This window comes from Ciconia boyciana, chromosome 10, assembly GCF_034638445.1.
Source record: "Ciconia boyciana chromosome 10, ASM3463844v1, whole genome shotgun sequence".
In the NCBI taxonomy this organism is placed as follows: Eukaryota; Metazoa; Chordata; class Aves; order Ciconiiformes; family Ciconiidae; genus Ciconia; species Ciconia boyciana.
Genome location: NC_132943.1, coordinates 35,938,936 through 35,961,870, shown reverse-complemented (window position 1 = coordinate 35,961,870; position 22,935 = coordinate 35,938,936). Strand labels below are relative to the sequence as shown.

Genomic DNA, 22,935 nt, shown 5'->3' with positions numbered 1-22,935 from the left:
AGCGCTGCTGATTGGTGCTCCGCGTGGCCCTGCCGCACGCATGTGCGCACGCCCCCCCCCCCCCCCCGTCACTCGCTGGCTGTTTGCGCATGCTCTGCGAGGGAGGGTGCGGCCGGCGGGAGCTGGTGCGCGCGGAGCCGCCGCCGCCGCCGCCGCCGCCGCCGCCGCCGCCGCCGCCGCCGCCGCCGCCGCCGCCGCCGCCGGGTTTGCGCGCGTGGTGCCCGGCGGGGCCGGCTCCGTGGGGGGATGTCGGGCCGCGCGTCGCGGCAGGAGGAGGGGGAGAGCGAGAGTGCGAAGCTGCGCCACAAGGAGGAGCTGAGCCGGAGGGTGAGCTGAGGAGGCCTGCTGCCGAGAGGGAGGGAGGGAGGGGGCCGCGGTGCGGCTAGCGGCGGCGCCTGAGGCCGCGTCCCCCCCCGCCTGTCCCCGCGGTGCTCTCGGCCGCGTGGGGCGGGCTGAGGCACGTCCAGGGCCGTGCTGCCGCGGGGTGGGAGGCTGGCGGCCCCGCGAAGCCTCTAACCTCGTCTGTGATCAGCGTGAAGAAGAGGAGGGCGAGTCCTGTCAGGAAGCTGGGGCTCCTGTCATACGGGGTTTCCGTTGTAGGGCTCGGAGGAGAGCGTCTGTCGTCTAGCGAGTTCTTGTCGGCGTCGCTGTTAGCTCTCTTGTCAAATTGGTTTTTTTGGCTTCTTACTTCTCCAAGCTGAGCTTGAAATGTCAGGTGAGCCACAGTGGGATTTTTCTCTGTCGTACCTACTTCAGCTGTATCTGCTCAAAAAGTCCCAAGGGATTTCAGTCACAGAGGCTGGCACGCCTCATAAATCTGCTCTGTTTTCCATGGTGCCAGTAGCTTTGTTTAGTATGAAATCTGTCAAGTCCTGTGGAACTGCTTTCCCTCAAAAAATGGGTTCCTTTCCATATGGCCATTTCTTATAAAGTCCGTGGTATTTTTGATTGCCCGGGAAGCTGTAAAGCTAGGATTTTCTTAAGTGGCTGGTTTAGTCCATAGCAAAAGATGACATTGCTGTTTTGTCTGTTGGAATTGTAAATATAAGATATTGATGTAGCTGCTGGAAAAGTTGTCTTTTCTGTATGCCACGTTCAGTTTGGCTAACCTAGCTCTGTGGCAGCTTTCAACTGTTGCACCAATTCCAGGAGACACAAAGGAAGAACAAAGAAAACCATATTGTTTGTTTCTAACAAAAAGCATTAAGTGCCTGCTGACAGATTTTGTTCTATTTGTTGGCTTTTATGACGGTTCTCCTTGATGGCTCTTTAGCATTGACAGCTGTTATTGTAAAAGACCTGCCACTGCTGCCAGTGCAGTTGAACAGAGTGGTAAATCCTGCTAAGGGAGTTTGTGCAAAACTCCAGAGCAATAGAAAGGCTTCCATGGCTTTTAATACAGTTTTAGGGATTTGGGGGTTTTATTGGTTTCATTTGGAATCTGGAGAATACCTGTGATTATGAAGTGTGTTGTAGATACTGTGCTAAATTTTGTTTTCTAAAGTTATTTGATGTTTTATTAGTTCATTGCATGTTCTCTTTTCTTCTGGGGGAAAAATGTGATCTCTGATTATAAATAGCTAGAGGTAGTCTGGCTTCCCAGTAGTGATTGCTTTCCAGGGTAGGAGAAATATCAATCTGTGCAAGATAACCCGTTTCTAGAGCAGTTATTTAGTATTTCATTTTTATATCTACTTCTACTTTGTCTTCAATGTTCCATTCAGAGAACAGCAACTATACATGCATGCAGCTGTCTTAAAATATCAGTAAGCATGTTGACCACCAGGATTATAATACAGTGGTTTATTGTTAATAATTAAGTTGAAGTGCATCTTTTGCCTTTCAGATTAAAGAGCAGAAGGTTGTAGTTGATGAGCTTTCTAATTTGAAGAAGAACCGGGTAAGTATTTACAAATTTGCTTTTGACTATTTCATTTTAGCATCAGAGAAATAAGCATAGAGACAAGAGGGCAAATAAAATCGGAGCACACTGTCTTTAATTTGTTTTAATACAGATTTTAGTACAGATGTGGTCTGGTGTTCTCAGAATAATTAGTCCGCCAAATGATTTGATTATGTACACTTGTGCAGTGTAACACAGTACATTGTTGGGCTTTTTTGCCTTTTTATGTTTTATCTGAATTATTTCATTAAGATGTTTGAGTTGATCAGAAGACTTCATGCAGTATTCTTACTTTTCATGTGTATGTGTTTTAAAATAGAATGTGATCCCTCATGTACGAGGAAAAGAGAAATGCAGAGTAGTCATGGGTTGATCACGAAACGTTTTTGATGGTACAACATTAGAACGTTGGTGATGTCAGGGCAGAACTTACCCCCTTCATTTTTATGCCAGAAGGATATCTCAGTGGACCTGCACCAGCTTCTGCCAGTGTGGTTGCCAGAGTTTGTTGCTTTGACTTAATGTAGCATTGTTTTTGTTTTACAGAAAGTTTATAGGCAGCAACCCAATAGCAACATATTCTTCCTTGCAGACCGAACAGAAACGCTATCTCAATGCAAAAGTAAGTTTGCAGTGTAAAAGTTGATCAAATAGTTAACTATTTAAAAGCTGTATTTGTAGCTGTTAATGATTTCAAAGGTATATTAAAATGAAAAACTGGCAACTGTATATCAAATGCAAAGTAGACTTCAGATACATTCTTGTTTTTCTGGGTTGGATGAATGTGAAAGCGTTTCCACTTGATATATGGATGTGATAAAAGAGCAGGTGCTGAAGAGGTAGGAAGAGAGAGAACATCTGCCCTGCAGAGGAGTGAGGAGTCGCTATTCTCAGTGCCCTTTGTGAAGCGGTATAGCGCTTTGTCCCTTAAATTAAAAAAATAAATTAAAAAAACCCAACCCCCAAAAAGTCTAAAAGTTGCATGGGATGAGTAGGAAGAAAATTATGACAAGTTAAACTGGAGGCTAAGCTAGAAATCTTTAGGTAGTTGAAAGAATGGATCTGTGGAATTACGAAGATAGGAGAATGGATGATAAAGAGAGTTGATGATTGAACAAACATTAGAAATGTATAAATTCAGAAGTATAAATTTATTTTCAGGAATGAACAATCGCTACTTTCATTTTCTTTCCTTTGATTTGAGTTAATAGTGTTGACATTTTAATTGACAGTTCACTTCTCTTACTACAAATGTGTAAATCATACTGATTATATAGGCAATAGTTGGCCATTCCCCTAATTCTTATACTTGTAGTGTGGCTTTCTTTGGGAGAAGAAAAAAAATCATGATCTTTGTATAATTGAAGAGGAATAAGCTACAGTGAGCTATGTTTGTGCTACGTCAATGCTATAACACTTTTGTAATTTAGCGTTTCATGTTTGTCTAATTGAACAAGTGGCTGGAGTTACCCATTGCTTAGATATACTCTTAAACTTTTCTACTCATAAACTTATCAGTTTATGAAACTGATTATTGGTGTATTTTTCTCTTACACAGATACATTAGATGAATTAAAGAAGGCACATCAGGAGATGGAAAATTCAGAAAAGACTAAAATCAAGAAATAGTCCATCTGAATTCAAAGTCAGAATGTGTGGTATTTGTTGCGTTGTTACCTTGTGTAGCCAGCATGCTGTTCATGATTTCTTTAACGAAGACATACTCTGCCGTCTTAGAAGAAGAGGACCAGACAGCAGCCAACAGTTGATAAAAACTGTGTCTGATCTGTCTTATGAGTGTCTGTTTTCTGGCCATGTACTTCACTTGAGGGGGCTGATGACTCCTCAGCCTCTGGAAGATGCCAATAACAATATTTTTCTTTGGAATGGAGAAATTTTCAATGGAGTGCATGTAGGAGATCTCGAGAATGACACTGAAGTAATGTTTCATCATCTGGCATTATGCAATAGTGAAGCGGATATTTTGTCACTCTTTTCATCACTTCGGGGTCCATGGTCTTTTATTTATTATCAAGCATCTAGACACAGCTTGTGGTTTGGTAGAGATTATTTTGGTCGTCGTAGTTTGCTTTGGCAGCTCAATAATGAGGTTGACAGGGCTTTCTGTCTCACATCTGTAAGTGTTTATTCTGAATCAGGTAACCAATGGCAAGAAGTCCCAGCATCTGGAATTTTCAAAATTGATCTCAAAGCTTGTGCAACAACTAAATCTTTGTCTTTAACATTGTTTCCATGGAAGTACAGCTGCACAGAGAAAGCAGTAGAAGAAAAATTCATTAATGTTCTGGACCAAGTTTCAAAAGACTTACCACACCACATAGCTCTCGTGATGAATGAGTCAAAACTATGTCTCAGAGCACCAGTTGTCCCCTTAAATAAAACAATTTCTGAAGCTTCAGGTGAATGTGCAGGCACTAATATTGGCAACGTTATCCATATGGTTTCTGTAGAAACCCTTCAAGGATTTCTTGCAGAGGAACACAAGAGAAAACTAGTCCATCAGTTTATTGATGTTTTAAATGAAGCGGTAAAGAGACGGGTTTTATGTCTCTTTAGAGATGAAGATCAGAAAACAAGAGAAGTTCCAAGCATGTCTAATAGGAAAGCACACGTTGCGGTGCTCTTTTCCGGTGGCATTGATTCTATGGTTATTGCAGCCCTTGCTGATAAACATGTGCCTGTAGGGGAACCAATTGATCTTCTCAATGTAGCTTTCATGATAAAAGAACAAGCTAAGCAAAAGGGTACCACTAAAAAACATACCAACTGGGAAGTACAGCTTGATTTGCTTTGTCCTCAAGGAAGTTGTAAAGATCTTGATGCTAAAACTGGTGCTCATTTATCTTGCTTTGATGTTCCCGACAGAATCACTGGTAGGGCAGGACTGAAAGAATTAGAAGCCATTAACCCTTCAAGAACCTGGAACTTTGTGGAAATTAATGTTACGCTAGAGGAATTGAAAAAAATGAGACAACAATGCATTAATCACTTAATTTATCCACTGGATACAGTCTTGGATGACAGCATTGGCTGTGCAATTTGGTTTGCTTCCAGAGGAGAGGGTTTTATTAGTAACCAAGGAGAACTGAAACCGTACAAAAGTCCTGCAAAGGTACTGATTGTTTTCTGCCTTATGCTTGACCTGTGAATGTAAAAACAGTTCTGTTGTTTCAGAAATCAGCAGGGGTATTTAAGGCTTCTGAAATTCAGTGGCAGAATATAGAATAGTTCTGTACTGATAATCTTTGTGTAATTCTGGAGTTAAAAACCGCATTCACTTATTTTGTTATGTAATGTGTATGGCTTTTCATTAAGCTTGAATAAGCAACAGTGTCACTAGGAAAAAAATAACAACAATCATCTATCATTTTCAGTGTTTCAACTCCAGTAGTGGTAACTGCTATTCAATCCAAACTGAGTAGGTTAACGAATTTAGAGATAAACATTAATGAAGTATTAATTAATATTGTTTTGTGCCAGCATCCCAATGGCTGTAAAATTACTAGCTTGTTACTTAGGCACGCTATGTGACAAAATCACAATTAATAATGGCAGAAAAGATGACTACTTGGAATCTTTTGTAATTAGAGTCTGATTGAATGACAGAACTACAAAAAGTAGTTTGGGGTTTTTTTGTAACTTATTTTTATGTATGTAGTTTTAAGTAAAATCTTTTTAGTAACTAGATGATTTGCTTGGGAATTTGATTCTTATTTCTCACTTCCCAATTCCTGATGGTTTGTGTAGGGAAGAATAACCTGTTTAATTTCAGGAGTTTGCAGTTCACTGCTGCCTTTGCTTTTTGAGGCTTCTATTACTTTTCTACTAATTGCTAGGTCTTAAAAACACAAAAAACACAAAAAACCACCACCACCAAAAATCCCAACAAATGCAATAGTTTGCATGAAAACTACCGCTGTAGAACACAGTTGATTTAGTTGACTGATCTACTTAAGGACATACTTCTCAGATTTGCAAAACATACAAATTCATCTTAGGTCCAGAATATGTTGAAATGGGTCATGAGTTAATAAAACATAAAGCAGAATTGTTATTCTCCCATCAGTTACTACTGTGCACAGGTAAAAAAGTAGTTGACCGCTAGCTGGTGTCAGATTAGTGAAACACGCTTGACTGTTTACGTTGAGACTTCCACTTTTACAGTGAATTGCTGTTGAAGGCACAGTCATGGACCAGATGTAGTAGTGTTTTTCTCTTGATAATATTTTGTGTGCTTATCATTGAGTAGACAGAACAATATGACACATTTTTATTTTGTGTAATGCAGTTGTTATTAACCCAGTAGCTGGTAAATTAATAATCTGGGTGTACATTCAGATGACTATTTAGAAGCTATGACAGACTGTGTAATCTGTGGCCACGATTTTTTCTTATGAAGGCTGGTGCTTAACAAATGCCATTTATTGTAATAGAAACTAACAAAGACATTCTTCAAAGATACCTGTGTATTTGTGATGCACACAACATTATTTTGGTGTTTTTTCCTTGCCTCTGCAGAAATGTTTGTGTGTACTTTTAGGTCTGATTGTGAACCTACTTCAAGTTTCCAGTGACTTTATTGGAAACTGTTTCAGGCTCTGTAAATATGTAAGGCACATCCCATCATGATAGGTAATATATTTAGAAGATGTGTATTAAAGTTATTTTCCTTAAGATGTAGTTAAACATTTAAGATCTGTTACATATTATTAGCTTGCATAGATATTAAGAAAGGTTTCTTTTATTCTGTTTTCTTAGGTTGTGCTTACAGGAATTGGAGCAGACGAACAGCTTGCTGGGTATTCTCGACATCGTGTTTGCTTCAAAAAATATGGCTTAGAGGGTCTGAAAAAAGAACTTGAAATGGAGTTAGATCGCATTTCTTCTAGAAATCTTGGTAGAGATGACAGGATTATTGGTGATCATGGAAAAGAAGCCAGGTATTTTTGTTTTAACATGAAGTAAAACTGGTTTTGCCAGTTAGATTACGCTTTTAACACTCCAACAGAAAGCTTAATTGAAACTTCTAGGCATTTTATTGTCTCCAAGTTCTGTTGCAGCTTCGTTCGTGTGTACTGTGTTGTGGGGGTTTTTTGTTTTTTAAAAAGGTGGTCTGTAGTACTGTGGAAGAGTTACTTAAGGAAATTTAGCAACTTGAACATTGGACTTCCATCTGGAAGTTTTAAGAACAGGTGTTGAAATAGTCAAAATCAAGTTGGTTTTGTCATTTCAAGTGGAACAGTTTTCTGCACAACTTTGAAGTGTTTTGGTGTGGTCATCTGGGGAGTGGCTTTGGCAAATGACAAGGTAACATAGAAGCCCATGCAATAAAGGCATGATCAATGTCCACTGCATTTGCTGGTTGTTAAGTCAGAATAGTTAAAGAATAATTTTGTTTGTGTTTACTTCCTCCATGCTACCACCAGCTTGCAAAATATTCCTTAGGTGTTGTCCAGTAGCAGAGGCCACTCAGGTGCATGAAAGCTCTTTTCATGTGATCTCTTCATGCCAGTGTTCTTCCAAATCTATTCTTAGTTGCACATTTTCAGTTTAGCAGTTGCAGTGGTGGGCAGGCAATGCTCTTAATTGTGCTTGTGATTAGATATGAATGCCCAGAATTGGGAACATTGGCAGAATTATTTGTATAAATATTTTTGTTTCAAAGTTACAGTGTAGCTTCAAACAGTATTTTTAAATTCTTAGAAGTTATCTTGAGAAGTGTTACTTTAAAATTTGTCTTGCTTTTCCATTGTATTTTCTGATTTTCTTAATTTTTGTTTTGTGTAAACCCAACATTTCTAATGTTTGTTCTTACTCTTTTCTTTGCTTGAGTTTTGAAAACTTCCAGGCTTCTGAGTTTAAACATGTTATGTTATGTTTTCTTTCTCCAAGACAGTGTAACTGCTTTGGAGACTTGCCTCAGTACTGTGACACTAACATTTAAGGTACATCTGTAGTTAGGAGTTGACACAGACTCTGAAGTCTTTGTATGTGGTAAAGGGCAAAACCAAGACTATTTGTATTTGAAGTTTTTAAAGGGTCTTTCCCTATGTATATTTTTCTTGTAGGTTTCCTTTTCTTGATGAAGATGTTGTTTCATTCCTCAATTCTCTGCCCATCTCAGAAAAAGCTGACTTGACTTTACCCCGAGGAATTGGTGAGAAATTGATTCTGCGCCTTGCAGCCAAGGAGTTTGGCCTTACAGCCTCGACCATTTTGCCAAAAAGGGCTGTACAGTTTGGATCTCGGATTGCAAAACTAGAGAGCAACAGTGAAAAAGCATCTGACACATGCAGCAGACTGAAGTTATTTTCAGTAGATGAATTATAAAGCTACATCTTGAGCTGTTGAATTTCTCCTATATGCAGATTCAGTAAAACGTTGGAGTCTTCTTAGAATGTTTGGTCTGGTTTTTTACACACTTGGACATCATTATTAATCATCAAAGTAATACATGTAGATGTGTACTTGTACTAGAAGCTCACTATGAATGCAGCCTCGGGGAGGCAGGGAATACAGGGCTCTGGGGAAGAGAGGATGGCCAGAGGTTGGCTTTCCCACCCTTCCTAACCAATGTCAGTGTCACAAAGTGTATTGAATCTGTCCAATCTATCACACATATAGAATTCAGTACAGTAGATTTTCCTCTGTTGTAGAACAGGGCTGGTCTTGCAGCTCTGCTTTAGGAGAGGGTTATGGTTTTAGAAGGGAGGGCATGGTGAGGAGCTGGCCTGGGTTGCCAGGGACAAAAAGAGCTGAGGGTCTCGGGCCTTGTCACCTTTTGGAGATCCGCCCTTCAAGCATTGGGCTTGCCCTTTTGTTACTTGACAAACAGACACCCCACATGCACCCTGGGTGTTCAGGGTCATCCCGTGCAGCCTCCCAGTCCTTGGCTGGTTCTGCAGGGCTGTGTTGGTTGGTGGTCCCCAGCCTGGGGCTCCTCTGCTCCCAACCTGGGAAGCTCCCTCCAGGCTGTTCTTTGTCCCTCACTGGCTCTCCTAGCTTGCTGCCTCTCCTTTTAGCTTTAGCTCTGCTACTTTTACTTCTAAAGTTGCAAAGCATCCATTGTGTATTTCAAGGAAGATTTCTTTTAAACAAAACAAAAAAAAGATGTCTGTTAAATTAAAAAAAAGGCACTCTGGGTGAGTATGTGGCTGCAATCATGGGGTTGAAATAGAAATATGAATGGACTTCCTCTGAAGAGAAGCTTGAGTTAGCTTGTTTTTCTAATTATGTATGGAAGGATTGCAAAGGTAATGTAAGAAAAACTGGATACATGCTTGCCAGTGTTTTTGGTAAGGTTGGAGCTTAGTACTCAACTTGATACCTTATAGTTCTAGTTTTTATATTTGTCCAGTTAAGTAGAGAAAGGAAAAATCATACCAGAAAAAAAAATTAATTTTCATACAAAGCATAATATACCTATTCCTACAAAGTATCTCTAAGAGTGTAAGTAAATTTTCAAAATAATTTGTCAAGTCTGTAAAGAAATATTTATTACAAAAACTTAAGTTTCAGACTGCTTCAAAGCACTAGCAGATTTCTTACTGGTGCTCTGAGGAAAATGGACTCCCTAGTGCCCTGGGATGTTTGCAAGAGTTTTCTTGCATCATGCTCTGAAGCAGGTGGAGATTGGACCAAGAGGAGCATTAGGTTGATGAAATGTGACTATTCATTATTTGTTATCTCTGTAGTAGTGTTGCAGTATTCCTAGGAGTTATGTGTCACCTAAGACTCTAAGAAAAAAAAGTTGTGCCTCTTATACATAGGCAAATAGTTTCTTTTTCAAACTAAGAGGCCCCTGACACTCAGAGAAACATGAGAAAAAAATTTGGAAGGCTTCTAAAAATAGTTGTAGATAGTAGGAAGAAACCATATAATTTGGTGTTGGCAAACTTTTCCTTTTATCCAGTTATAAGAAATTAATTTATTGTTGTTATTTATGGTATACTTACAGAGTTTATAACTTTATAGAGTTTCTTGGCCAAATGTTTGGTTCCGGGGAGGAAGACATTTTAAGATACTTCATGTATTGAAATCACATTCTATACTATTTTAGAGCAACCTACAGGTATGTTACTGTCTTTTAATGTTGTCCTTAAAAGCTTTACTGTTTTCTTGCAAATACTAGTGTAGTTCTTGATTAAGTAATATTCTCTCTCCTTTTTTTGTTAGCCTCTCTAAGTATTGTATTTTAGAAACTAGAGAATATTCTTGAAGAGTGCTCAGGCCTGGTAAGTGTTCCCTAGAGCTGAATAAGCTTGATGAGGCAGCCTGCTTGTCAAACTTAGTAGCACAGAAGAATGCTAGTGCCTTGTTTGTGAAGTATGACAAAAGTAAGTAGCAAGAATTACTTACTGCCATGTCCCCTAGTTGGCTGGCTTCAAAAGGTGACGTACAGTGCTCAGTGGAGATTCCCAGTGGGCTGCTGGGCCAGCTAAAAAATTAATGTACCCAGACAGCAACTTTGTAGCACTGATGGATTCAGATATGCTCTTGTATTATTAAGAAGTTCATCAGATTTTGAGAGAATTGGCTGTTGGAATTTGCTGTTTAAGCCTTCCATCAGTTCAGATGCAAATTATCATCACAGAACTTTTTGTCAGCTTCCTCCAGCTTGCATTGATACAAAAATGGGATAAATTTTGATCAGTGTTGATGACATGGCAGAAGTTTGGGGTATATATACCCAAAGAGAAATGTGTCGGGTTCTTTGAGCTCTGGTGCTCCAAAATGGACATTGATACTGATAGGAAAACCCAAACAGATGGAAATATTTTTTTGAGTCTTTGTTCAGGAGGTGAGTACAAAAACATTCCTATTAAAAAAAAAAAACCTAATATTGCATGTAGTTTATACATGGCATTCCTAAAAGCTGGGATTATTACTTGAAAGAATACAGCTCAGTGGATCGCATGCAAAATTATAAGCTGATATGAAATACTGTGAATTAGCACATTTCCAAAAGAGCTCAGCTTCCACTGTGGTATTTAAGTGATTGGTCAGATTTTCAAAAGTCCTCAGTACTCTGAAGCACTCTCTAAGAATAACAAGAGCTCCAGGCTTCTGAATTCAAGATACATCTCTAAAGACACATGCATATATTTTTTCCTAACATTTTACATACTTTTATTTATATTATTTGCCATGTCTGTATAATTAAGATTTAAAATTAGTTGCCTTGCTATATAAGGTGGTGCTAGCAACAAAAGAATCTTCTAACTTTCTAACTAACGTATAACTAGTAATTCCCAGTGTATTAATAAAAATACTGTCAGGTTATATATGCAACAGCAAAGTGCATCTGACACATATATTTTTAAAACAGAAGAATAATGCTTACATTTAGGTGGTACAAACATATTTTTATGGCAGGCAACAATAGTGTTCTAAAAGGTTTCATCTGACTGTGAAGAATTTTGTACTCATTCCTGATTTGCAGGTCTAATTGGCTTTTTTTCACTAAACATGATTTTGAGGGAACCCGTGATGAAAATACGAATGAAGATCCACCTTACAATCCAAACAGTACAGAAAAGAAAAAAGTGTCTTTTATGCAATATGCTGATAATATGCTGTTTAAATTGACACTTGGCAGTACACAAGTTGAGCTACATGAAAATGTATTTAGGTTTGATGCGGTGAATAGGTTCACCGATGTGATAAGATCAACAGAGGCCTATTAAGATACGGTAACGTATCAGACCGCAGCAGAGGTTAGTTAGCTCTTCGGCAAAAGCTTCTGAAGAAACAATTGGAAAAAATCGTAGCTGTCTGCAGGAATACGGAGTACCTCAAGTTAATGAACTCTGATTCAGTTTTTACTGGGGTTTAAAAAGAAGATGGAAATCCTGAATTTAAGTAAACGTCTTCAGCCATATACTAGTAAGAAAACTGTAAATTTACTGACTTCTAAAATTCAAATTTGACATTGATATTTTTATATCTTCTAGATATCATATCTTGTAGATTTTTCATATGTTTAAATGATAATATAAATATATCTTTTATATATTAAATACTAAAATATCTTCAGTGTTTTAAGCTGTTGTCATATTACTACTTCTAAAAAAGAAAAAAAAAACATCTTTTTTTTATATCTTGTGGAGTTTAAACTGAAAGAGAACTGCCACTGGTTTGTTTTGGGGGTTTTTTTTGACCACATTTCAACTGTCAACACTTTCAATATGCACAGAGTGAGGATTTTTATGTCCGTTGAGGGAACAGAGTTTGATGTTGGTACTCCATCAGTAAAGGATACTTCATTAAAGATCATGATTCTAGTTTGCTGTCTTTCTCGTAGTGTATGTGTGTGTATGTCTTTACAGCTAATAAAGTATGAGAGAATATTGTACTTGGTTAAAATTAGCATCAGAGATAAGGAAAAAAGAGGCTTGCTCCAGGAGTGAATAGGTTTGTCTAGACTATGTTGTTGCTTGGTTACCTAAGTATTCTTACGGACCAGGCTAACACAGAGTTCAGTACTTATTTCTCAAGGGAGTATGCCTGAAGAATATTTGCTGCTAATACTGAGCTGGACAAGCTGGCACCAGATACTTTTATCGTAAGGACAGCATTGCCCTAAAAGTAGCATAGCCTTTAGGTGGCATTTTGGGATGGCCTTCAGTAGTCTGAAGAATGCTCAAACCAGATTCACCAGCGAAGGTATAAACTATTCCCTGAGGGATGCTTCATATTAGATACGGGTTTAATTTGCCGTGGCGTGTGCAAATGATCTCTGTAAAGAGGCAAAGCACTCTTAAACGTGAAATGAAACCAAAATTGTACTTCAGCTTCCTTGTTTGCTGAGCATCTGAAAATGCAATTCTATCGATCATTTTATTGATGTAAACAATCCTTACAGCTGATGTAGTAACTGTTTTCTCATAGGCTTCTTGTTGTGCCTCAGGCTATAAGGCTCAGTTGTTTGACAGGGGTATGCCAGCTAGAGAATACTACCCCATCCCAGGGATGGAATTTGATGGTACGAGGTAAGGAATGTGCACAGGAATATAAATACTATAGTATAGTCTTTAAAATAATACAAGTCCTTTCTGATTTCAGGTTGGCGTTCACTTAACTGAAATTGCTGAGTATACTGTGAAGATTTGAGAGGAATAAAGATTTTTGTAGCTTAAAATGTATTTTGATTCGATTTTTTTTTTAACAGGTTAAATGACACTCACTATCAAATACTAGTTAAAGTTCTGTACATATAGTACAGTTGCTGGCAACATACAGGGTTGCTGGCTAAATATTGTGCAATCATTTATTTTGTACAATGCAGTTACTTTTTCTGGAAATAATGAAACGAAAGTTCTGTAGAAACAAATGAAAATCATAATTGTTCATCAAAATAAGAACTTGGTTTTTTCGGTGCTTTAAATTCAAGCATGTGAAAATATCCTTACAAAAACACAATAAAACCAAGGGTTAAATTGTAGACGAGCAGAAACTGTGGTTGGAGGGTTTTTTTCTTCCCTTATTTGAGCACTGTAAAACTTTAAAATATCCTATAGGAGGCAGTGGTTGTATTATTTCATGTAAGAAAACTGCTTATCTTGCTATAGATATATTAAATTCCAAGTAAATGTTTTCAATTGTACTAACTACTCTGGAACTTATCCGGATATATTTCATGAAGACAGAATTTCAAGTTTAAATTATTTTTAGGTTTAAAAATCTTACCAATTGTTTGACTGTTACGGTTACTGAATATACTTTAAAAACAAAATGACTCCTGAAGTGACATAAAATGATGACATTCTATGGGTTTTAATAATGTCCAGAAGGGCAACAAGCAATGAGGACAAGGTGTATGTCGTGTACACTATAGCAGTGTAGGGCTGCAAGGGATCTGCAGAGGTCATGTAGTTTACAGCCTTGTTCTGAGTGAAGAATGAAGTATTTGCAGAGCATTCTAACAGTTATTTTAATACATAACATGCAGTGATTGAGGAATCTGTTTCAATAGGTAACATGCTCCATTACTTCCCTTCCTTAAAATAGAAAGCTTCTCCTAACAGCTTTTTAAGCCTTTTCTGCAAATTAAGCTAAACACTTTAATCCGTCCCGCAATGAAGAACTGAATGCCGATTTTATAACACATTTTAATAGACTGAGAGTTCTTCAGTATATCACCTTCCTTGTTTTAGTCAGCCTCTTACTGCAGTAAAAAACCCCAACCCTGTATGTCTCTTATGTGTTATTCCTATAATAAAGACCAAATATATGCCTCTCTTAGCACTATATTGTTGATTCATATTAGATTTGATTCCATTACAGTCCTACCAATCTACCTCATTATTCCTAGTTGGTATTTTGTATTTGCTTGTCTTTAAGTGTACTAGCCTACTGAATTTTATTTTGTTGATTTTTTTTTTTTAAAAAAAACAAAGATCATCGTATTTGTAAGTAGGTTTTCAGAAGTGGTAGCAGCTGCTCTCCAAATGGTGTAAGATGCAATTTTGCCACTTCCTTTTATGCTTTCAATTTTCAGCCACAAATTAAAAAAACCAACGGTACAGAATGAAACATTGAAGCAAACCTTTCAAGACCTTGTGTGGTCTATAATCACAGTTCCTCAAAAGGCCATCAGTAACCACTCACTGAGCACAGATTTTCAACCAGCTGTGTAATCTATTGGATTTACTGGGACAGAAATGCTATCATGACAATTTCCTGGCCTAATTCCTTGTTACAAGACATCTCCACTTAAATATTTCACAAAGTCTTTACTATAATTACCTGGGGCATCGTTCCCATGTACTTGTTTTGGAAGAGCTTTAAGTATTTTTTTTTCTTAATTTAAAAAAAATAATCATTTTCACTGTGTGAAGTCTCAAACACTTGATTGAGACGAGAGAAACGTAATAGCGATCTGTTAACTGTATTTGTAGCATTATGCAAGAAGGTTTCTGTGGTGTTAGAATCAAGCTCTCTGCTCCAACCAACAGCAGTTTTGGGAGGTTTGGGACATACTGGAACCACTCCACCTCCAGTTCATAAGGCTGCATTGCTGTATTGGATTTTGTCAGCATTTATTGTATCACAGAACACAGCTATTGAGGGACTTCTTCCTCCTCAATGTTCAGAAAGTTTGGAAGCAGGGAGAGACTTTTGAGCAGCAAGACTGCCTGGCTTGTTGATCCCAAGGAAGGTACGACCAGCACTAAAAACTGGGATAACTGAGAGATGAGGTGTAATACGGAGGAAAAAAGGTTTTGCTCGCTGTTAGTTTCACAAATTCCAATCTTTCATCTATGCTGAAATCAGTGAGCCCCATGTATAAACATACTGCTGGATAGGGCCTATGAAATGTGTTAGTTGAATTTATTAAAGAATACATTACTTTACCAAGAAGATAAACTACTTAATGATACCGATAAATTACCTTACCAAAAGATAAATTACTTGTAGTTGAAATCTCATGAAAATGAGACTCCAGAAATGCTACGTAACAAGATGTAAATACTATGTACTCTTCCAGTGCTTTCTGTTCAATGAGGAATCTTAACCTTCTTCCAAAAATTAAGTATTGGAGAACAAATAATGCCCATAGCTTGTTAATTTGTTGCATCTTGCCCTTAAGTTAAAAAAAAAAAAATTAAAAAAATTTAAAGAAACAGGCAACTTGTTTGTCTGTTTATAACTGTCCCACAAATCCCAATTACTTGTTTGTATTTAAATGGAGGCAATTTTAAACACATGCATTATGAATTAGAAAACTTATTGAAGAGGGGCTTAATACTTGAAGTACTTATTTCAGTAAATACCATTGCAATGAATAATAATGTAAAAGCCTATTGTATTATCAACAGTCAAATAACCCATTATTCACATCAAAACGCAGAACTTGCATCTTAACAGCTCACTTACACTGTGATTAGCTCTACTGAGGTGTTTAGAAAAAAAGGAGAAAATCAAAAGGCACTAGCCCTATACCCTAACATTTTAACTTTGTATAAGTAAGTAAAAATAGGCTTCTCACACCAGCAGCAGAAAATTAGGTACTGCTGAAACTCAGTTGTACCTGCACAGCTAGCACATTGAGATCTCCTCGAAAATCTGTGCTCTCTTGTGTTCACTTTCTGTAACTTTTCAATCATGAAAGGTATGAATTTTTTTAACAGGTAGTGTAAATTATAAATCTTACATGAATTATATATTATATATTGTTAAATTATAATATGGTATCTATTAGAAATACATAAACCTTATTATAAGTTATAAAGTGTAAACAATGGAGATCTTTTCATTTGTGCAAATTTTTACTAGAAAGTACACTTTTAATTTTTTGTTTTGCTATTGTTTTAATACCTAGAACTCTTAGACATTTGTGGAACAGTAACTGAAATTATTTTGGTGATACCACACAGCATTTGTTTCTCTGACAGGTGATTTTTCAACACTTGTAAACCAAGTACTGTCAGTAAATGTAACAGCATTGAAACAGTTTTTATTGAACAATTTATAGTTGCATTTACTTTACTAAGTTACTTTTTAAGATGCCAACCATCGTATCTTCTTGTTTAGTTTTGGCACCTTGATGGAATCTTCTTCAACTCTTCTTGAAATATCAATTCCAAGGGGAGCTCTAGAAAATAATAAAATGATGTATTTGTTAAAAATAACTGACATTGTTGCCATCTCACAGAGATGTGCAGATTCACAGACCTTTTTTACAACGAGCATGGGAGTCACAGTATTTTTGCAGATTCCCTGCACCGTAAGACTGCGTGACCGTTAAAATGGTCCATCTGAAGCTGTACCTAGGAAACGTCTTCACATTGAGGAAATGTTTGCATTTAGCCATTCCAAACTCGGGGAAACACAGTTGTGATTTCAAAACCATCTTTTGGGGGCATTGTTTTATTCAGATTCTGATTTTAGTTAATAACTCATTTTACATCTCACTGATGAATGCAAGACACACTAGAGATTCACAGGTATCTGTTTATGTGATACTCTTAAAGAATGTGCAGTCTACAGCAAATAAAACTTAGTATTTTATTCACTGAGATATATAAAGCAAGTTATTTTTGAAGAAGAGTATTTTATCATTTTTCATATGAAAATTATAAAACAATTTTTTTTGTCCTGAGACCTTCCAAGTCTGTATTCCTGGAAGTGGAAAGAGGAAAAGCCTGAAAAAAATTTCAAGTTTAAGACCAGCTGGTACTTTCAAAATACTAGAACTTTGTTTGGCCTTAAGCCTAGGATCTACTTAAATCCATAGAACAAGTCTTACCTAAGAAGTCATTTAAAAAATCAGTATTACCAGTAAAAAAAAAAAGTTATTATCAGATGTTGTAAGTCAAATTATTTTTTTTAAATTGATTGCTCATTTTGAATACACAGTTTGACTTGGAGCACTTTGATTTATGTCTAGAGTGACCGAGAAGCTAGAGGGAGTGTATTACAGCTTAACTTGCCCCAGTTTTCCCATATCACAATGGTAATAGGAAAATACATAGAACTGTTATGATGTATGGTAATTTAAGTTTCTGAGCCAAAACAAACATAAATACCAGACACGATCATTTGTATTTCACAACTACATTGAAAAGGAAGTGCTGGTAACTTTGGAAGCTTACATGCACTGCAAAGACACCCCTCATCAGCTTCTGCTACGCTTTTTAGTCTACACCTCCTTCCACTTTCAGTGACCACAGTGAAGAAACGGACTGTGAATGAACTGAGTCACTTACTTTGGTTCATAGCGGATGCCATCAGTACTATATAAAACACCAAGTCCTGCACGTAACCTTTCAATGCCATTCCTAAGCAAGAAAGCAATTATGTAAAAATGTATGTCATAACTATCTGAATAAGTGTATGTATGTGGTTTGGTCACCATAAACAGAAGTTCTTGATTCTGACATCAGCTTTTAAAGAACATTATAGAAACACATGCAAAGAGAAACGACTCTTACCACGCAATCATAACACCGTTATCAGTGCACAGTCTTGGAGGAGGACACAGAAAAGCAAAATCATTTGCATCTGCCAAAGTCTGTAGACCTTTTCGGATATACTGATTACTTGCAACTCCTCCTGATACAACCTGAGAGCAGTTTCAAAAAGATAAAAGGCATTAACTCAAAAGTACTGATGGGTCACACTCAACTAACATCCATTTTAAAAAAGGTTAATCGGATGAAGTTCTAAAGACAGCAATAAATAACGCATTTGAAGATTAAAACCCATCTTTGAAGATGAAAACATATCAGAAAAGAGTATGATAAAAAAAGCTTATTACGCTAAAAGAGATTCCTGAATAAAAGCATGTTATAACTAGAACAGCTGTCAAGTATTGGGGACCACTAGGTCACATTATGTGGCCTAAATTGTTATGGAAGGTCAGATTAGATGGTAAGAAAATATCTTTCTAGCTTAAAACCAAACTATGACAGACTTTATTGTAAATATTTGTATGACTATTACTTTAATCCTCGTATTTTAACAATGTAATACATACTGACATCTTCCTTGCCTGTCAAGGGAGAAAGCACAACAAAGCACCTGCATCTTCAAATGATGTTATACCGTCAAATATAAAAAGGAAAAAAAAAGTATACCCACCAAAGTTGCATTTTTTGACGATAATATGCTATTTTTTATGCAGAACAGCATGGCTCGATATGTCCGCTGGATAATATGAACCGCCACTGCATGCTGTACAGCAGCAGCGATATCCTTAACACAGGATAGGATCTCACCTTCTTGAATACCTATAAAAATGTATGATCAAATGGGTTTTCCCGAGTATAGCTCATCAGAAACATGGTTTATATCTGACTTTGTTTGAAAATACCTTCTTCTTTTTCTTTTTGGATAATGGCTTTATTGACAAGGTTCTGAAGTCCAGAAAAAGAAAAATGACAGTTACGGTATTGTTGCATGGGAAGTCTGAAGGTGTGCTGTTGCCGGTTTCCAGTTTGAGCCAAGTGCTCTATCGCCTTCCCCCCAGCCATGCTGTGGCACTCTGGGTGCTTTCTTAAAGAGAGTCTTCTTGCTACCTAAGGAGGTAATAAACAACAGACTCGGAATAGAGAGCTAAATTAATTCCTCCTGTAACTGCATCGCTGTATTGTAGACCGTGGAGTAAAATTAGACACCACAAAATCCAATCCAGCGTGAAATTACAAACAGGGTGCAAGAAGGACAAGACATGCGCCAGCTGGATTTTTTTTTTTTTCTGGAGTAATTAGAACAGTTCTAGAACAATTTGGGCAAACACGAGGATCAACAAATTTTGCAGGAAACAGTAATTACCCAATTTTTATGCTATAGGAAACACACACGGACTGCCATACTGTATCACCGGATAAACAGGAACAAAATTGGTTTCAACTTTCAACAATCCCCTTTTGACTCCACTCACTCCCCCACTTTTTTAATTAATACACACAAATACTGTTTAAAAACTCTGCTTGTGTTTGAGAACAAAACTGTAAGTGATCAATTTTACAGATTGTACTCAGTGACCCAGATAACTTAGATTCTGAAAGCCAAACCAGGCTTTTCAAACTGTACAAAAAAACTGGTAAGGAATGTTTTAATATGTACGCTTTTAATCCTGACAGCATCCTTTGAAATATTACTATCGATCTTCTCAAATTCATACAACTCATTTGTATAAGGGGTGTCAATGAAACTTCCAACGCCAGTTTTGGTTATGTTATTTGCTAAAAATATAATTAGTTTACATATGTTACAACTGATGCCATGCATAGATTTTTAATAGCCTCTTGTGTCTTAAATCTACGGTATTTCAAAATAAGGGGAAAAAAAGTTAAGTAAAGCTCATATTGCACTGTATTACTGTCCTCGGGCTGATGATAATACTACCATTATGTAGTATAGCCAAAATAAAAAGAAAAAAAAAGCACTAGACTCACTCACGTCAGGAAACATTACCTTGTCCAGCATGTCCCCCGGTGCTATATCTATGGACTGTCCAAGCAGAAGGAAATCTGAAACTCCTTGTGCTACTGCCAAGAGGCAGTGGCCTCCAGAGAGTAAAAGAACCAAGAAGGGAAATTCCACGTGATGCGTCAGTCTGACGGTCAGTGCGTGAGCCTCCATGTGATGGATGGGTATGAACGGCTTCTGGCACCTCTTCACCAAGTTCAGGCTGTACTGCAGCCCCACTCCAAGGCTTAGTGCAAGCCCCGGTTTTACTGTAGTTGCGATAGCTGTGAGTTCATGTACAGAAACTCCGCTGACACTAAGCACTTCTTTTACTACTTGCTCGATGTTTTCTCTGTGAAGTTGCTGTGCCACCACAGGAATTATTCCACCTGCTCTAGTAAAAGCAAAGAATTACAATGCGTTTGTATTTCGTAACAGATAGAATGGCGTAAAAATAGATTTTAAACACCTCTTAACCTTGCCACATCCTGCCTCCTTCCTTAGTACACTCTCAAATGCCTTGTTTAGTATAAAGGGCATCTATGCACCGAAGAGAGCACAACTGTCACTGGGAGGACAGAAAAGGATGTCACTTGCCCTTTTCTAGTACACATACCTCTTAAATGTATCTCAACGCTGTTCCAAAACAATGCCTGTAACTTAATAGTCACAACCCCTCGCTTGTCAGTTCATGTACTTAGCCACCAATGCCTATATTGGATTAAATTTCCCTTAAAAAATTTGAGACATGTAGTGGTTTTAACAGTAGTAATGATTTCCTCTTTAATTCAAGCTAGATAAGTAACCTGTCTCTTTTTGAAAGAAAATACTGGAGGAAACTTGTTAAATGCACAGCATTTCTTTCCTCACCCTCAGTAATATCTCGAGCAGAACGTGGCGTGGCCCAAGAGCTAGGTCTTTACACCTACCCACTTCTTACTGAGTTTTCTGGAGGAGAGAAGACTTTTATACGGATGATATTACAAGAATAACAATAAAATCATTATTAAGGCAAAAGCCCTAAGAGAAGTATATTCTCACTGTAAATGGACTTCCTTCTGACAGTGCAGCGCTTCTCCCAGAACATTGCCGGCATCGTCCACCACAGCAGCGCCGGTGTCATCGCAGCTCGTCTCTATTCCCAGAACTAGTTTCCGAAGATGCTCTTTTCCAGAGCGAGCAGAGCTGCTTCTCAGCCACGCCGCTCGGCCGTGTTTAATCGATTTCAAAAGGCTTTTGGCAACGCCGTTCATTGTTAAAAATCTATCTGATAGTTATGTCTGGAAAAGAACTGTACGGTTTATTATTACTGGAGGGCTTCCAAGCACATGCTCTGGTTCGATGTTCTGAAGAGGTGCTATTAAAGTTACGAACGACCGCACATGACATTTAAGACCCTAAGAAAAAAAAAAAAAGAAAAAATTAAGAGTCGGGAGCTAACGTCTTTGTTTTACCTTAATCACGCTTCCAGAGACTTCTTCGCCCACGCTTGCTGCGTACGGCGCTTCCTGCAGCCCTAAGGGAGGGACACAGCACAGCGTGAACCCGCAGCGGGCCCGCGGCGTGGGTTAGCCCTCCGCTGCCCCCCGCGCGGGCGCCAGCGGGTGGCAGACTTGTCTCTTAGCATCCTCTTCGCTGCTTCGTGGTCGAAGCCCGGCCGCCATCCGCAACAGGCCGACCGAGCTGCCTCGCGGCGGCTGAAGGCGGAAGGAAGGCAAGGCGCGGCCCGGCCCCGGCCCCGGCCCCCCGCTGCGCAGGGCAGCGCCGCCCGCCCGGCCCCACCGGCCGTAGCCACGTTTGTCGCCGCGCACTCGCCCTCTACCCTTGCGCCGCCATTTACCGCCCCCTCGCCTCCCCTTTTCCCAGCGGCACGTTTCCGCCCCGCGGGGGCACACGGCCAGCCGGGGCCGGGCCCGGGCAGCCGGCTCGCCCGCCGCCCTACCCACCCGCGCAGGCAGCAGGCCCCGCGGCCGCGCACCGCGCCGGGGCGGGCCAGGCAGCGGCGCTCCCCGGGGCAGCGGCGGGGCACGGGGCGGGGCCGCCGCCGAGGCCGCGCACGGGGGCGGCGGGGCGAGCGGCGCGGCCGCAGCGCGCAGGCGGAGCGGCTGGGCGGGCGGGGGCAGCGCGCTGCGGGCTCCCTGGAAGGCCGGAAAGACCAGGCCGCCGGCCCAGGGCAAGTCACGATCGCTCCGCAAGTCAAGAGCCTTGTGCAGCCGCCCGGAGGCCGCCCGGCCCCGGCCCCGGCCCCGGCCCCGGCCCCGGCGCTACCCAGCGGGCGCCGCCGGGCCGCCGTGCCCATAAATGCGGTCCGTGCCTGGAAACCCTTGTCACCCGTACGCAAAACCGCGATTTTCCAAGGCCTTGTGATGCTCATTATTTACAAATTAGCCGGTTACCACTTCCCCTACAAATAACACAAAGAATTCATTACTTCCAATTGCTAAAAAAAAATTTGTAACTCATTACCTTTTGCTTTTTGAAACAGCATCTTTGTCGATAAAGTAAATAGCCAGAAAATTCTCTTAGCAAGAAAAGAAGTAAGCCAGTGCAGGCTTTGCTTTTTTTTTTTTTGGCCTTTTTATTTTTTTTCCAGCTCACTGGCTGTCACTGCAACCAAAATGTAAACCGAGCCTTAAATGGAGTCTTCTGTTAAATCCGAGCTGGTTGTGGTGGGCAGACATACAGTAGACTTCAAAATTCATCCTTTTTCCGAAACAGAGAAGTAAGTGCTCAGAGCTCTAGATGTATCTCCTTCACTCTAGTTCCAGAGTTGCCGATATACAAGATTACTCCGTACTACACAGTACCCCTAAAACACAGCATTCCTCCACGTTTCCAAGACATGCAAATTCTCTATACCTTTTTCTGCAAAAGCATACAGTTAGTCCATGGGATTTGCCTATTCACCTACTTCTAGTCCAGCTTCTAACTTATGTCCTACACAGAGTTTCTCTTAGGTGTTCTGATGCTGTTGCTCCATAATGGAGCTACTTCTACACCACCAGCAACCCCTTCCCCCACAATTACGGGCCTCTCAACTACTGAAAAATAACCCATCAGTCAAGTATCAGAGAAAACAGTCAATAATCCACACC

General features: G+C 39.3%; 3 protein-coding genes across 15 annotated transcripts; 2 read left to right on the top strand and 1 right to left on the bottom strand.

Moving 5' to 3' along the window:
- Positions 1–192: 192 nt before the first annotated feature.
- ASDURF (ASNSD1 upstream open reading frame) lies at positions 193–3,601 on the top strand. Its single transcript, XM_072874670.1, has 4 exons — positions 193–327; positions 1,847–1,900; positions 2,450–2,525; positions 3,462–3,601. Exons 1-4 carry the CDS (start codon positions 247–249, stop codon positions 3,530–3,532), a joined length of 282 nt encoding a protein of 93 aa, XP_072730771.1. The 5' UTR covers positions 193–246; the 3' UTR covers positions 3,533–3,601.
- ASNSD1 (asparagine synthetase domain containing 1) lies at positions 3,555–13,068 on the top strand. Of its 7 annotated transcripts, XR_012044372.1 has the most exons (6): positions 3,555–5,036; positions 6,683–6,864; positions 7,993–8,081; positions 9,899–9,995; positions 10,100–10,158; positions 12,989–13,068. XR_012044372.1 is itself a non-coding variant. In XM_072874657.1 (5 exons), the coding sequence occupies exons 1-4, from the start codon at positions 3,555–3,557 to the stop codon at positions 9,958–9,960; spliced, it is 1,815 nt and encodes a 604-aa protein (XP_072730758.1). In that variant the 3' UTR covers positions 9,961–9,995; positions 12,989–13,068. The 7 variants fall into 7 exon arrangements, 4 of the variants coding, with proteins under 4 accessions (XP_072730758.1, XP_072730760.1, XP_072730761.1 ...); XR_012044373.1 differs by lacking the exon at positions 10,100–10,158 and having other exon boundaries at positions 9,882–9,995; XR_012044374.1 differs by having other exon boundaries at positions 9,882–9,995; positions 10,100–13,068.
- A 3,294-nt stretch (positions 13,069–16,362) lies between these two features.
- On the bottom strand, positions 16,363–22,792 carry OSGEPL1 (O-sialoglycoprotein endopeptidase like 1). Of its 7 annotated transcripts, none has more exons than XM_072874663.1 (8): positions 22,307–22,792; positions 20,882–21,237; positions 19,847–20,234; positions 18,741–18,945; positions 18,509–18,657; positions 17,860–17,990; positions 17,635–17,706; positions 16,363–16,520 (listed from the first exon to the last, which is right to left on the bottom strand). In XM_072874663.1, exons 2-8 carry the CDS (start codon positions 21,091–21,093, stop codon positions 16,427–16,429), a joined length of 1,251 nt encoding a protein of 416 aa, XP_072730764.1. In that variant the 5' UTR covers positions 21,094–21,237; positions 22,307–22,792; the 3' UTR covers positions 16,363–16,426. The 7 variants fall into 7 exon arrangements, with proteins under 7 accessions (XP_072730764.1, XP_072730762.1, XP_072730763.1 ...); XM_072874661.1 differs by lacking the exon at positions 22,307–22,792 and adding an exon at positions 21,787–21,910; XM_072874662.1 differs by lacking the exon at positions 22,307–22,792 and adding an exon at positions 21,681–21,754.
- Between the last annotated feature and the right edge of the window lie 143 nt (positions 22,793–22,935).